This window comes from Anabrus simplex, chromosome 5 (assembly GCF_040414725.1).
Source record: "Anabrus simplex isolate iqAnaSimp1 chromosome 5, ASM4041472v1, whole genome shotgun sequence".
Classification (NCBI taxonomy): domain Eukaryota; kingdom Metazoa; phylum Arthropoda; class Insecta; order Orthoptera; family Tettigoniidae; genus Anabrus; species Anabrus simplex.
Window position 1 is genome coordinate 237703652 of NC_090269.1, and position 15183 is coordinate 237718834.

At 39.1% G+C, this 15183-nt stretch overlaps 1 protein-coding gene across 1 annotated transcript in view; it reads right to left on the reverse strand.

Moving 5' to 3' along the window:
* LOC136874465 (toll-like receptor 2 type-2) overlaps nt 1-15183 on the reverse strand; it is an 88306-nt gene that overhangs the window by 20630 nt on the left and 52493 nt on the right. The window contains exon 2 of the mRNA XM_067148095.2: nt 4092-4281. Coding sequence (XP_067004196.2) covers nt 4092-4281 — 190 coding nt within the window. The remainder of the gene's footprint in view (nt 1-4091; nt 4282-15183) is intronic.

Below are 15183 nucleotides of genomic sequence, written 5' to 3' on the forward strand. Positions count from 1 at the left end.
TTTTCCCTACTAGTAATGTTTTTTTTCTAATTTAATAAAATAAATGCGTAAATTATGTTTACTATGAGAAACTTGTTTTCTTTAATTGTAGGCTAGCAGTTTATTGCCGTACCAAGATTTATTTCGGTTGATGGTCTCTGGGTGATTAATTGTCTTACTGAAGGTAAGTGTTTAGTGGTTTATTTTGCTATTACTGTTCTTTGTCTATATATATTCTCGTCTATGTTTGACTTCTACTGCTGATAGTCGGTAAGGCTGTAGAATGTGTCAGAATGCTAAAATTAACCGAGAATCTTACCAGAACTTCTTCCCAGAAGTCAGCTAATTGAACATCTTTGATATTTTCCGGGTATGTTTTTTTTTTCATCAATCAATACTGATCTGCATTTAGGGCAGTCGCCCAGGTGGCAGATTCCCTATCTGTTGCTTTCCTAGCCTTTTCCGAAATGATTTCAAAGAAATTGGAAATGTATTGAACATCTCCCTTGGTAAGTTATTCCAATCCCTAACTCCCCTTCCTATAAATGAATATTTGCCCCAGTTTGTCCTCTTGAATTCCAACTTTATCTTCATATTGTGATCTTTCCTACTTTTATAAACGCCATTCAAACTTATTCGTCTACTAATGTCATTCCACGCCACCTCTCCGCTGACAGCTCGGAACATACCACTTACTCGAGCAGCTCTTCTTCTTTCTCTCAATTCTTCCCAACCCAAACATTGCAACATTTTTGTAACGCTACTATTTTGTCGGAAATCACTCAGAACAAATCGAGCTGCTTTTCTTTGGATTTTTTCCAGTTCTTGAATCAGGTAATCCTGGTGAGGGTCCCATACACTGGAACCATACTCTAGTTTATATCCTTACTCCTTTATATCCTTACTACAACCCCTAAACACCCTCATAACCATGTGCAGAGATCGGTACCCTTTATTTACAATCCCATTTATGTGATTACCCCAATGAAGATCTTTCCTTATATTAACACCTAGATACTTACAATGATCCCCAAAAGGAACTTTCACCCCATCAACGCAGTAATTAAAACTGAGAGGACTTTTCCTATTTGTGAAACTCACAACCTGACTTTTAACCCCGTTTATCAACATAGCATTGCCTGCTGTCCATCTCACAACATTTTCGAGGTCACGTTGCAGTTGCTCACAATCTTGTAACTTATTTATCACTCTATAGAGAATAACATCATCCGCAAAAAGCCTTACCTCCGATTCCACTCCTTTACTCATATCATTTATATATATAAGAAAACATAAAGGTCCGATAACACTGCCCTGAGGAACTCCCCTCTCAACTATTACAGGGTCAGACAAAACTTCACCTACTCTAACTCTCTGAGATCTATTTTCTAGAAATGTAGCAACCCATTCAGTCACTCTTTTGTCTAGTCCAATTGCACTCATTTTTGCCAGTAGTCTCCCATGATCCACCCTATCAAATGCTTTAGACAGGTCAATCGCGATACAGTCCATTTGACCTCCAGAATCCAAGATATCTGCTATATCTTGCTGGAATCCTACAAGTTGAGCTTCAGTGGAATAATCTTTCCTAAAACCGAATTGCCTTCTATCGAACCAGTTATTAATTTCACAAACATGTCTAATATAATCATAAAGAATGCATTCCCAAAGCTTACATACAATGCATGTCAAACTTACTGGCCTGTAATTTTCAGCTTTATGTCTATCACCCTTTCCTTTATACACAGGGGTTACTATAGCAACTCTCCATTCATCTGGTATAGCTCCTCCGACCAAACAATAATCAAATAAGTACTTCAGATATGGTACTATATCCCAACCCATTGTCTTTAGTATATCCCCAGAAATCTGATCAATTCCAGCCGCTTTTCTAGTTTTCAACTTTTGTATCTTATTGTAAATGTCATTGTTATCATATGTAAATTTTATTACTTCTTTGGTCTTAGTCTCCTCCTCTATCTCGACATTATCCTTGAAACCAACAATCTTTACATACTGCTGACTGAATACTTCTGCCTTTTGAAGATCTTCACATACACACTCCCCTTGTTCATTAATTATTCCTGGAATGTCCTTCTTGGAACCTGTTTCTGCCTTAAAATACCTATACATACCCTTCCATTTTTCACTAAAATTTGTATGACTGCCAATTATGCTTGCCATCATGTTATCCTTAGCTGCCTTCTTTGCTAGATTCAATTTTCTAGTAAGTTCCTTCAATTTCTCCTTACTTCCACAGCCATTTCTAACTCTATTTCTTTCCAGTCTGCACCTCCTTCTTAGTCTCTTTATTTCTCTATTATAATAAGGTGGGTATTTACCATTCCTTACCACCATTAAAGGTACAAACCTGTTTTCGCATTCCTCAACAATTTCTTTAAACCCATCCCAGAGTCTGTTTACATTTTTATTTACCGTTTTCCACCGATCATAGTTACTTTTTAGAAACTGCCTCATGCCTGCTTTATCAGCCATATGGTACTGCCTAACAGTCCTACTTTTAAGACCTTCCTTTCTATCACATTTATTTTTTACTACCACAAAAACAGCTTCATGAACACTAATACCATCTATTACTTCAGAGCTCGTCTGGTTTTATCAGCACGACATCCAGGATATTTTTCCGTCTGGTTGGTTCCATCACTTTCTGAATCAGCTGTCCTTCCCATATTAACTTATTTGCCATTTGTTGGTCATGCTTCCTGTCGTTCGCATTTCCTTCCCAATTGACATCTGGCAAATTCAGATCTCCCGCTACAATCACATTTCTTTCCATGTCGTTTCCCACATAGCTGACTATCCTATCAAATAATTCCGAATCCGCGTCAGTGCTACCCTTTCCCGATCTGTACACTCCAAATATATCAAGTTGCCTATTATCTTTAGAAATGAGCCTTACACCTAGAATTTCACGTGTCTCATCTTTAACTTTTTCGTAGCTTACAAATTCTTCTTTCACCAGAATGAACACCCCCCCTCCCACCATTCCTACCCTATCTCTACGATACACATTCCAGAGTATGTATTTCCACAAAGCAGTCAGAAGGGTATTTCGCCCAGCGGTAGTGCAATGAGGTGCAAATTAATTTGCTATCTAACGGGAATGATTTGAGGTGGAAACAGTTTCCAGTATTTCAGGCAATTTAATTTCTAATCCCTTAAAAGTCGTGAAAACACTTTTCGCTTAAAAGTTTATGCAGACGCATGTTTGATTAGGAATGAATGACATATGAACTGCAGGCTGTAGAATATTTATTTATTTATTTATTTATTTATTTATTTATTTATTTATTTATTTATTTATTTATTTGTTCGTTCATTCATTCATTCATTCATTCATTCATTCATTCATGCTTTCATCCAAAATCAGGAAAAACATAGTACCGAATTACAGAGAACCTTTTATTTTTATTGTACTAGTGATTCAGTAAATTGTAATAAGTTAACGTCCAAGTGATTTGTCAAAAGATACATTCAAAAATTTATGAAACATGTGTATGTTTGCGCGATGTTACTATTATTTGTGAGTCCCTATCCCTTGTTATTCATCCCTTTTATATAACTATAAGAATAATCAGTGATGATAGTAAGGAATAAATAGTGTAATATACCTTTGTGTAACGAATTAATTTGTAAATTCTTGTCATCTATAGATGGGTATTATTATGATATTCTGAGACTTCAACACAACAAGAAATTGCAAAGATAGTTTTTGTTTGTGTTTTTCTCTATCTAATTGTGTGTTCATTTGCTAAACAGTTGAGATACATTTCTATGTATTAACAATTATATGTAAATAAATCATATGTTAAAAAAAGTACACCGAGGCTATTATAATTTTGTTTTATCAAATGTTTTGGAGAAATATTTTTCTTTCTAATATTCAATATGAACGTGCGATTCGACATTAGTTTTCTGCAGCTAGATTTAATTTTATTACCAGTACCGTATTATAATATCTCCGTAAGCAAATGTAAGTACTCAAATGAAGTTTAGATCAAAGTGGCCTTGTTTACCCTAGGAATACTGGTCAGCCTAAACAGGGTTAAGGCCAAGAAGTCACTAAAATTTCAAGAAATAGTCAAACTTACCCTGCTTTTGAGGAACGCATTGCTGAGTACAATTACAGTTCTGCGGCTCTTATCAATGGCATGAACGATATTTCGAGTAATATGCGTGCCCAGTAGGAAGTCTCTGTCATGAAGACACAGTCTGTAGCGTTCCTTGCCGTTCTCAATTAGCGGCATTAGCGTCTTGAGGACAAACCTCCGGTCACTGCCACTGAGGAAGAGAAGACATTTAGAATATTTAAACAAATACTATAGTTGGAGAGGATCGGTAATATTTTGCATACACATTAATTAAAGACATGGAATAACTAATATCCATTCCAATCCATTTTTGACCAAAACTGAGATATCTATACGTATTAATACCTTGTTTCCTCTACAATCCAGAGAACCATTGAGATATTTACTTTTATGGTAGCGGTCTTCATATAGTTGTATATTGTGTTTGAACATCATATGTCTTTTTGGCGTGTCACGCAGTTCAAAAGTATTGAATAAAAAGAGATTTTTTGTGTTAAATTCGGTTATGTTCGGAGTTAGGAAAAGACAAATTTGACAAATTTGAATTGGGCAAGTAAGTAATCGGTAATATTCCTCTGATTTATACAGGTTAACTGAAACTGAAACCTGCCAAAGCTGTGACATCAAAAATATCTGGAATAGATACCTCCAAACCATCCGCCCAGATCTCTTTTTGATCGTCTGACAGCAGGTGAAAAAAAAAGAAAAAAAGACGGTGAATGTAGTGAGAGCGGTACTGAAGCAGTGAAGCAAGTTGTAAAATTAGACTGAGCATATAATATATTTTAATTTTAATTATTAATGTTAATATGTTTGGCTTATTTCTTCCCAGTTAGATCAAACTTACAGAACAATATATTTTCGGGTTAAAAATGAAAGGAGTTGTTTAGAAAAGTATTTCATTGGTGGAGATCAATAATAATTCATTTTCTGAAATTATGCAATTAATTTTTGGCTACATATATAGGAGTCATGACTTTGAAAATTGTCGTGCTAATTTGTTTTATTTTATAACTAAACGAGAAAAATTCATGTGAAAAGATGGGTAGAAGACGGGATTTTTGTGCTTTTTTTTAAAAAAATAATTGAATCAATGTCACTTTTCTTATTAGCGAAACAACCTGACTTTTAACCCCGTTTATCATCAATATCATCATACTATTGTCTGTTGTCCATCTCCCAATATTGTCCATATCTTTGTACAGTGGCTCACAATCTTGTAACATTTATTACTCTACACAGTGTAACATCATTCGCAAGAAGCCTTATTTCTGATTAGAGTTCTTTACTCATATCGTTTATAAACATATAAGGAAACAATAACGCTAATAATAAACAATAAAGCTAATAATAAACAATAAAGAAAAGATTGCAAAGCAGCGGCTGGCGGTAGCTACTGATGAGCCTGACGGAGTACGTGCGGAAGTGTTTCAATCAGTTGCGGCGTTCTGTTGCATATTCAAGGTCGAGCGTTCCTTGTCAACAAACACAATAAAAACGTGCATATCCTCTTTCAAGAAGAACGACGAGCACTAGTGCATTGACCGAGTTTTGTGACACTACAGGGCGTAACTCCACGTTTCAAACGTAATTTTTCACACTTTGCGTTATGTCACACCGGCACGGATAGGTCTAGGAGGGGGAAGGAAGTGACCGGACAGCCTGGTGTGAACACTGGAAATCACGGAAAACCATCTTCAGGGCTGCCGACAGTGGGTTTCGAACCCACTATCTCCCGAATACAGTGTGGTAGGTACGTGACTTAAGCCGAGCAGCCACTTGCTCAGTTATTATACTTAACACACGCAATGAACGTATTTATCCAACAACATAGCATTGAGCGTAACTTGGCCTACTCCAATGATGATGATTACTGCCCATTAATTTGTAATCTGAAGATGAGAATTGGAAACCATTGAAAACAATCTTAAAGACGGTCGGCGTGGCAGTGGGATTCAAAACACTCACTATCCAATTGCAGCAAACTCGCCAGAATAGCGTGCCACTGATGAATGCACCATGCTGCTTGGGTTGGCCAGCTCGTTAATAAATAATGGACTACTATAATGAGAACACAACTGTCCGGCTGAATCTGAATTGTTAGTGTACTAGCCTTCCGTCTTTGAGGCCCCGGGTTTGATTCCCTTCCGGACCAGTGATTATTACTGATCCGGAAATATCGTGGATTACAGAGGTGTAAGAAGGTGTCAGGGTGAACAGGCGCACAAGGAAATGACCAGAGCATAAGTTAAAGCACTAAATTTTGAAATATTATTTCCTTCCTTCCTTCCTTCCCCCCCCCCTTAAAATTTGATAGATTGAAAATCTGATTAAACAACTATATAATATAATATGTAATAATAACCTCGTCAGCTCCAACAACAATGACTTAAAGTCCAAAGTCAGGTACAAAACTAGAGAATTATCAACATGATAATAAACGAGGGATGAGCATTCTAGCTCTGAAACGGTGCACTATTTTATGTTTGCTCCACTAACTTCCATAGCCTAGGAGTCTGAGCTCGAAAATTAATAGACTACAGTCTAGCCTCTCAGAGGCGTAACTGTCTTCAACGCACAAGGATAAACCTGACAACCTTCAAATGAGGTATTTACCGTCACTTCTGCTCAACAGTTTTTCATTTTCCCTTCCAGAAACATAAACAGGGGCAATGAGTGCCCATACCAAATGGTCATAATGTAAAAAGAAAAAGGTTGGTAATGATCGGACAAAAACAAAATGCAGGGAGGAGAAAAACTTGCAATCCTTCTAGAAAATTCTTAAAACCCTAAGTGGGCTTATTGGCCCAAAAATACAGAGGCTAAGCCCATTCTACGCCGGGGTGACTATATGAGAAACATTAAATACCAAAAGAGTATTAAGAATTTTAGAGGATAAGAAACTTTAGTCACCCCATACCAAGTTGAATGGGAACCAACAGAGGGGAATCACTCTCTGTTCCCTTACACTACATATTTCCCAGTAGGGAATAAAACAGAGTCCTTAGACTGACTGAAAATTTTACATTTAAACCACCAGGTTTAGAAATTTACCCGAAATAAAAGAGCTTTGGAACCTTCCCCTCAAGCTATCTGCCGGAGCTATCACATGTTAAGAACATTCTGCCATTGCCTTGAGTTGCTGACCCTTCCGGACACGACCTGCGCCCCTGCTCCCTTAGTACACGCCGCACACAATAAACTAGAGCGACGAAGATGACAATACGGCGTTGAAGTGCCCAGCTTTTATATTATATCGAGATGAAGTTTCCAGAACTCTTTACAGTTATTCTGGATGCCTGTACACACCCCCAATTTTAATTGGCTAGAGAAAATATTCAAAAAATTTCTGATTGGTTGATAGATACAGGAAATTGAGGGTGTCAGAAGTGTTGTCAACCTTGACTCAAGAACAAAACAATCTTCAAATACTAAGGTTATCCAAATGTGAAAATTAACTTTCCCTTAAGAATTAATTGTCCTTAATCCCACCAGAGGGGGCACTTAGGCCGATGGTAGAGACATTTAATAGTTGAAAATCCAAGTATCTTGCAGAATATTAGTTCAAGTTCAATTACAGAGATGGCCTTATAGAAGGCACGCAGTTTAACTGGACGGAGAAGCTGTACCTTTGGTACAATTCTATTAACAAGTCCATGCCTATGGCTCGGGGTGTAGGTTTTTCTGACGTCTTCAACACTTGTACGCAGCACATAACAAGAACAAGACATGGCGCTCACCGCCACCACCACATTAACATGAAGAATTTCTTCCCTAATGGCTGGTGTCAAGAAGGGCATCCTGCTGTAAATTCTGCCAAATTTCAAACAACACCTTATCCTTCAGAATAAAACGGAAAATACTGGGGTGTAATAAAAACAATCGCAGAGGTAACACTGCTCGCTCCTAACCAAGGCAGTCTGGGGAATCTACGAACGAACGAAAATGTCACTTCCTGTTGGTCAGATTCCCTTTTAAAAACGCAGGTCCCGTGGCTTATGATCACAAAAGTACAAGTCACGCCAAACGCTAAGGGTATTTTAACTTTTTAGAAGAAAAATGAGAACACACAAGCAAAGCGTTCATGTAGCTTTTAGAAAGTGACACACTAGACCAGATTGGTCGCAGGTTGTTCACTGTTACAGCAGGTGTTCGAAATGTCCACTGTTGGTAGTAATACAAACTCGGCACCTTCGGAGAAAATTCTCTAGAACCCAGCTCAGTATCTCGTGGTTTTGACTGATGTCCTGAGCAGCTTCCATGACACGATCCCGAGTTCTTGTACGGTTTCCAGTTGTCTGCGATACCCCTTAGGTTTCATGTACCCCCAATCCATTGCTGAGGATAGATGACGTGCAGGTGGCGGCACACTGCGTTGGTGATGTGCGGAGTTGTTCCATGTCCCGTCGCGTATGGAGTGGAACATTCTCTAGTAGTAGTGGTAATGTGCCTTCCAGAGATACGACAACCAGTCTATGAGGTAGTATCACAGGTCTTACGTTACTGCCTCCCAACATCCCTGTCCAAACATTAATGGAAAACAGAACCTAGCATGGGGATGATTCTTCGACCACATAGGCATGTTTAAAAAAATTGAAGATACCAGTCCTCGTAAAACAGGCCTCGTCTGTGAACAAAATATGATGCACTAAGTCTCCGTGTTGACGATGGACTCATTCATAAAGAGACTAAGAAGGAGGTGCAGACTGGAAAGAAATAGAGTTAGAAATGGCTGTGGAAGTAAGGAGAAGTTGAAGGAACTTACTAGAAAATTGAATCTAGCAAAGAAGGCAGCTAAGGATAACATGATGGCAAGCATAATTGGCAGTCATACAAATTTTAGTGAAAAATGGAAGGGTACGTATAGGTGTTTTAAGGCAGAAACAGGTTCCAAGAAGGACATTCCAGGGATAATTAATGAACAAGGGGAGTGTGTATGTGAGGATCTTCAAAAGGCAGAAGTATTCAGTCAGCAGTATGTAAAGATTGTTGGTTACAAGGAAAATGTCGAGATAGAGGAGACTAAGGCCAATGAAGTGTTGAAATTTACATATGATAACAACGACATTTACAATAAGATACAAAAGTTGAAAACTAGAAAAGCGGCTGGAATTGATCAGATTTCTGGGGATATACTAAAGACAATGGGTTGGGATATAGTACCATATCTGAGGTACTTATTTGATTATTGTTTGGTCGGAGGAGCTATACCAGATGAATGGAGAGTTGCTATAGTAACCCCTGTGTATAAAGGAAAGGGTGATAGACATAAAGCTGAAAATTACAGGCCAGTAAGTTTGACATGCGTTGTATGTAAGCTTTGGGAAGGCATTATTTCTGATTATATTAGACATGTTTGTGAAATTAATAACTGGTTCGATAGAAGGCAATTCGGTTTTAGGAAAGGTTATTCCACTGAAGCTCAACTTGTAGGATTCCAGCAAGATATAGCAGATATCTTGGATTCTGGAGGTCAAATGGACTGTATCGCGATTGACATGTCTAAAGCATTTGATAGGGTGGATCATGGGAGACTACTGGCAAAAATGAGTGCAATTGGACTAGACAAAAGAGTGACTGAATGGGTTGCTATATTTCTAGAAAATAGATCTCAGAGAGTTAGAGTAGGTGAAGCTTTGTCTGACCCTGTAATAGTTGAGAGGGGAGTTGTGAGATGTACAGCAGGCAATGGTATGTTGATAAACGGGGCTAAAAGTCAGGTTGTGAGTTTCACAAATAGGAAAAGTCCTCTCAGTTTTAATTACTGTGTTGATGGGGTGAAAGTTCCTTTTGGGGATCATTGTAAGTATCTAGGTGTTAATATAAGGAAAGATCTTCACTGGGGTAATCACATAAATGGTATTGTAAATAAAGGGTACCGATCTCTGCACATGGTTATGAGGGTGTTTAGGGGTTGTAGTAAGGATGTAAAGGAGAGTGCATATAAGTCTCTGGTAAGACCCCAACTAGAGTATGGTTCCAGTGTATGGGACCCTCACCAGGATTACCTGATTCAAGAACTGGAAAAAATCCAAAGAAAAGCAGCTCGATTTGTTCTGGGTGATTTCCGACAAAAGAGTAGCGTTACAAAAATGTTGCAATGTTTGGGTTGGGAAGAATTGAGAGAAAGAAGAAGAGCTGCTCGACTAAGTGGTATGTTCCGAGCTGTCAGCGGAGAGATGGCGTGGAATGACATTAGTAGACGAATAAGTTTGAATGGCGTCTATAAAAGTAGGAAAGATCACAATATGAAGATAAAGCTGGAATTCAAGAGGAAAAACTGGGGCAAATATTCATTTATAGGAAGGGGAGTTAGGGATTGGAATAACTTACCAAGGGAGATGTTCAATAAATTTCCAATTTCTTTGAAATCATTTCGGAAAAGGCTAGGAAAGCAACAGATAGCGAATCTGCCACCTGGTAGACTGCCCTAAATGCAGATCAGTATTGATTGATTGATTGATTGATTGATGATTGATTCACAGAATGCGCTGAACATGCTGCAGTTGGTGCGGATGTTGCCGGTCTTCCCATATGTTCGTAGGGCGGTCTAATGGGGCACTACTACCGCTATCGGGATTTGGCGAGTTCTCTTGCCGGTGTCCTCTGCAATAAGTTCTACAGTTGGGCCCACGAGAGTTGAAGTCTGACGTTTAGCGCCACCGGCGAGAAAAAGTTGACTAACGCTGTTCGAAATTGGCCTGTTGCTATGGCAACGATAACAGAGTTGCAACATTTTAGGACGCTATCACCACGTGGGTTGGCTTGCTCTCAGTCGCTTTTGTGATAGTATTCCGAATGGTGCTGTGTTAGCTGTGCTAGTCGTTGCTGCTTAATGTGTATGTTTTCAGAATATTATGTTAGGTGTTAGTTTATTTCTTTAAGTTTATCGGTGGCTAGTTGTTCAGTTTTCCTAGTTTTGTTCGTCTGTAGATGTGAGCGATCTTGTAGTGTGACTATAGTGTTAGTGTGAAGTACTCCATTATTCGTTAAGAATCCGTGTAGTTTTATTTGATCGGTTCTTTTGGGTGTTTAACAATGACTTCCAAGTCAAAAGAAACGCCAAAAAATACAACTGGCCGAGGTGTGACTGTTCGAAGCCAGGGAAGAGAAATGATTGTGTCAGTGACAGTGACAGTGACAACGAGCAGGATAGTACAGGAGACGATATGGATTGGATAGAGCCCCTTCTAGATGACTGATTGCTGTCGGCAGAGCAGTGAGTACTTTTTATTTTTACAAATATCTCGGTTCAGTGCGTTGTGTACATTGCATGTCTGTACATTTTATTGCTATTTTCTGAGCAATTACGGGGAAAAGTCCGAATGTCTCCTTAATTCCATCATTGTCATTCATATTCTGACTGATTTCTTTTCTCGATGAAGTATCGTCTTCCTATTGTGCTTATTATACCGTAGTTTATTCCCGAATTGTACAGGTACCGTTAACAATCGGCGTTAAATAATAAAAACTATCAATGTGGATAGTGTTGTTCTATACTGTAATTAACATGTGCATTTGTTGAGGTTATTGTCAGAAACTGATGTTTTTGTTAGTGATTATGAAATCTTTTATATATATCGATAATGTCGTGTTCTGTCTTAAATGCTGGAATTATTAACACGAGCTTAGGAACCGGTCAAGGGTAAATGAATTGCATTAGGCCTAGGCCTACATGTTTTATTAAACACTCAGCCTGTCTGAAAGGTGGTAGACCGCGAATTGAGGTAATTATGACAACGCAGCGTACTTCATAGTTACAGCTTTCGCCGCTCACCTGTCAGACTTCAACTCTCGTGGGCCCTACTATAACATGCTGTCCTCTGCACGCAGATCACGTCTAGGTCCAACCGCTTTACGCCGGGGCATGACAATTCCAGTGTCAGCTCTTCTCTGTTCAGCTGCTACAAGGCAACCTCTCACTAGAAGAGACGAGAGGGAAGTGAAGCTGTTATCGTAGAGAGGTCAGACTGTGTACTATGATAGTCAACCCCTCACTGGAAGACCTCTTTTTCTTTTTCTTGCAATTTGCTTTACGTCGCACCGACACAGAGAGGTCTTATGGCGTCGATGGGGTCGGGAGAGTGTGGCCTTAATTAAGGTTTGCCTTGTGTGAAAATGAAAAACCAAGGAAAACCATCTTCAGGGCTTCCGACAGTGGGGTTCGAACCCACTATCTCCCAGATGAAAACTGACAACTGCGCGCCCCTAAATGTATGACCAACTCTCCCGGTATCTCACTGGAATAGACGAGAGTGAAGTGAAATTATTGACCAAGAGAGGTCAGACTGTGGACTGTGGACGATGATAAGACGGTCTCCCCCTGGAAGGGACGAAATAAATGAAGTGCTGATATAATGCAAGTAGGCGCGGGTCCTCACAACACCAGTACTTTTCCTTTTTTTTAGTGTTCCTTAGAACTGTACTAGATGTGAAAGGTGAGAACATTCAGCCTGAACGATCGTTGGATAATGCGGATGTCATTCGCAGCCAGTTGTTTGTATTATCCGCACACTTTATCTTGGTGCATTTACACCCTAGTGCTGAATCGGTCGACCTCGGCGATCTTCGAGACTCGTACTGGCAACCTTTGAAACACAAACTATGAATAGCTTAAGCATCGTTGTGCGACATCTGGCGTACACTTTACGTACTAGTACTGTTATTGTTTACACAACAAAGGCAAAGTATAGAATTCATGCTAGGAACAAGATTCGCATCGAGAAATGTTTTATAATGTTATATAATGTGTATGTGACATAGTTGTTGGCTTAAGATGATAACGGTTTAGAAATTTCATATCGATCGATCATATTCTCGATTCAGTTCAGATTTCATTTTCATTCAGTTGGCAGCACTATCGATACCGGGACAGCTCCCTCCTTACTCCTCACCCCCGTACACAAATGCACCAAGATAAAGTGTGCGGATAATACTTTCTGTACCATCCTGGAAGGATTTTAAGATTGGCAGGGGGCTGGTATAAACAGTCTTGTTTGTACACCAACTTATTGTAACGAAATAACGGTAAAAGTTTTGTATACAATTATTGTGTTGTATTTTATTGCCCATATAGTAATAGATGCACTAATAAACAATGTAAATAATAAAAAAACAGATCTGTGATCTTACAGTTTAACACAAAATACAAGCAATGTGCCAAAAATGGACGTTTCATCGTGCAACAATCTTGTTTGTACACTTGCAAAAGAAAATGAAAATTCACTCAAAAACACTTGTTACCTTGGATTTAATACCCCGATGAATGTTCTCTGGCCTTGAAAACTGCCTTGCACCTTCGCTGCATGGAACGAACCAGTTTATCACATCTTTTAGGGTCGGTTTGACCCCATTCTTTGTTGACTATACTTCTTAACTGCTCAAGTGATTGAGGTTTCCTTGCATGAACCCTTCTTTTTAGATCGACCCACAAATGTTCTATGCGGTTCAAATCAGGGCATTGGGCAGGAGTTCGCTGTTGCGTTGGTACATTCCATATCAGCCACTGCTTGCAAATATCAGCTGTGTGCTTGGAGTCATTATCTTGCTGAAAGATGTAGCAAGACCCCAACCCCAATTTTAATGCATTCTGTTTGACATTGTCCTTTAAAATCTTTAAATAACCCCATCTGTCCATGATGCCATTGGTCATTTCGATATTTCCCACTCCACAAGAAGATATACGCCCGCAAATCATATTTGATCCACATCGATGATTTATGGTTGGTAGCTTATTTGCAGGTTTATTGGCTGTATTGACTTTTCTCCATACATAACTGTTTCCATCCGAACCGTATAGAGATACTTTGGTCTCTTCTGACCAAATAACTTTGCTCCAGAACGTACAATCCTTGTTTTCAAACTCTCTGCTAAATTTCATTCTGGCTCGTCGATTTTTCTTAGCAACAAACGGCCTTTTCCGTGGTCGTCTGCCGTGATAATCATATTCCCACAATATCCTATGAATTGTCTTGACTTGACATTTTCTTCTCCGTACTTCCTTCCAGCATTACGCGGATTTTTGGCGCACTTAATTCTGGATTCGTTTTAATTGTTTCCCAATATAACCTTCATCCCGCCTATACAGTATCTTTTCTTTTTATTTTCTTGGCAAATTCGTTGTGGCTCCTCTATATCTGAATAATTTGTTTAATACATAGTGTACTTTGGAATGCGGTTTATTTACTTTGCGTCCAATTTCACGCAGAGAATAGCCTTGCAATCCGCGAGATACACATTTTAGTTCGTCATGTAACTATGTTCGTTTATCCATTATGTAATATACGGCGTGGTGCTCTCTATCTGCGAAACTATATACACTAGCATAGAACAGAAACACACCAGCTAACTAAGAGTGTTCCTGAGCGTATACGAGTGAGCGAACGTGTACAAAGAAGACTGTTGCAAGCAAATAGGCATATACACAGCATATTTCAATCCTGTTCTTTTAAAATGATGTACCGAGACTTTTGATCGCTAACATTAAGTTCTCAACGCCTTATGCAATAATCTATCCAAGTCTCGTGCATTGGTTGTGTACTATTTAGAAATTATAAAGACATTAAATCTGCTAAGTGGGGTGTACAAACAATACTGTTATGCACTGCACATGTAGCACACCTCCAATAGTGGACTGACTGAAAAGGGCTCTGCCACTTCGGGACGAGGATATGAATTTACTTCTACGGGAATGTTGCAAACTTTGTACCGGGAAAACTTGGGGGTTAGGAGACAAGCTGATCGGCTTATATGTTCTGTGAGCAGAGAAACGGCATGGAATGACCATGGCCCCACACCGATGGCTGTGCAGAAGCGTGTGACTAGGAAATATATGTCCATCCGCGTAGCGCCATGTTGTGGGCACTCCTCAGTTTGACGAGGAGATCGTAGTATGGAATTCATGCAAACTTACATTACGCACTCATGAAAACACCCGTCGACAGGCCATTTTTATCCCTAGTGCACGGGGCAACTCAGTAAGAACAGATAATAATAATAATAATAATAATAATAATAATAATAATAATAATAATAATGGTCCGCCTCTGTGGTGTAGTGGTTAGTGTGATTAGCTACCATCCACGGAGGCCCG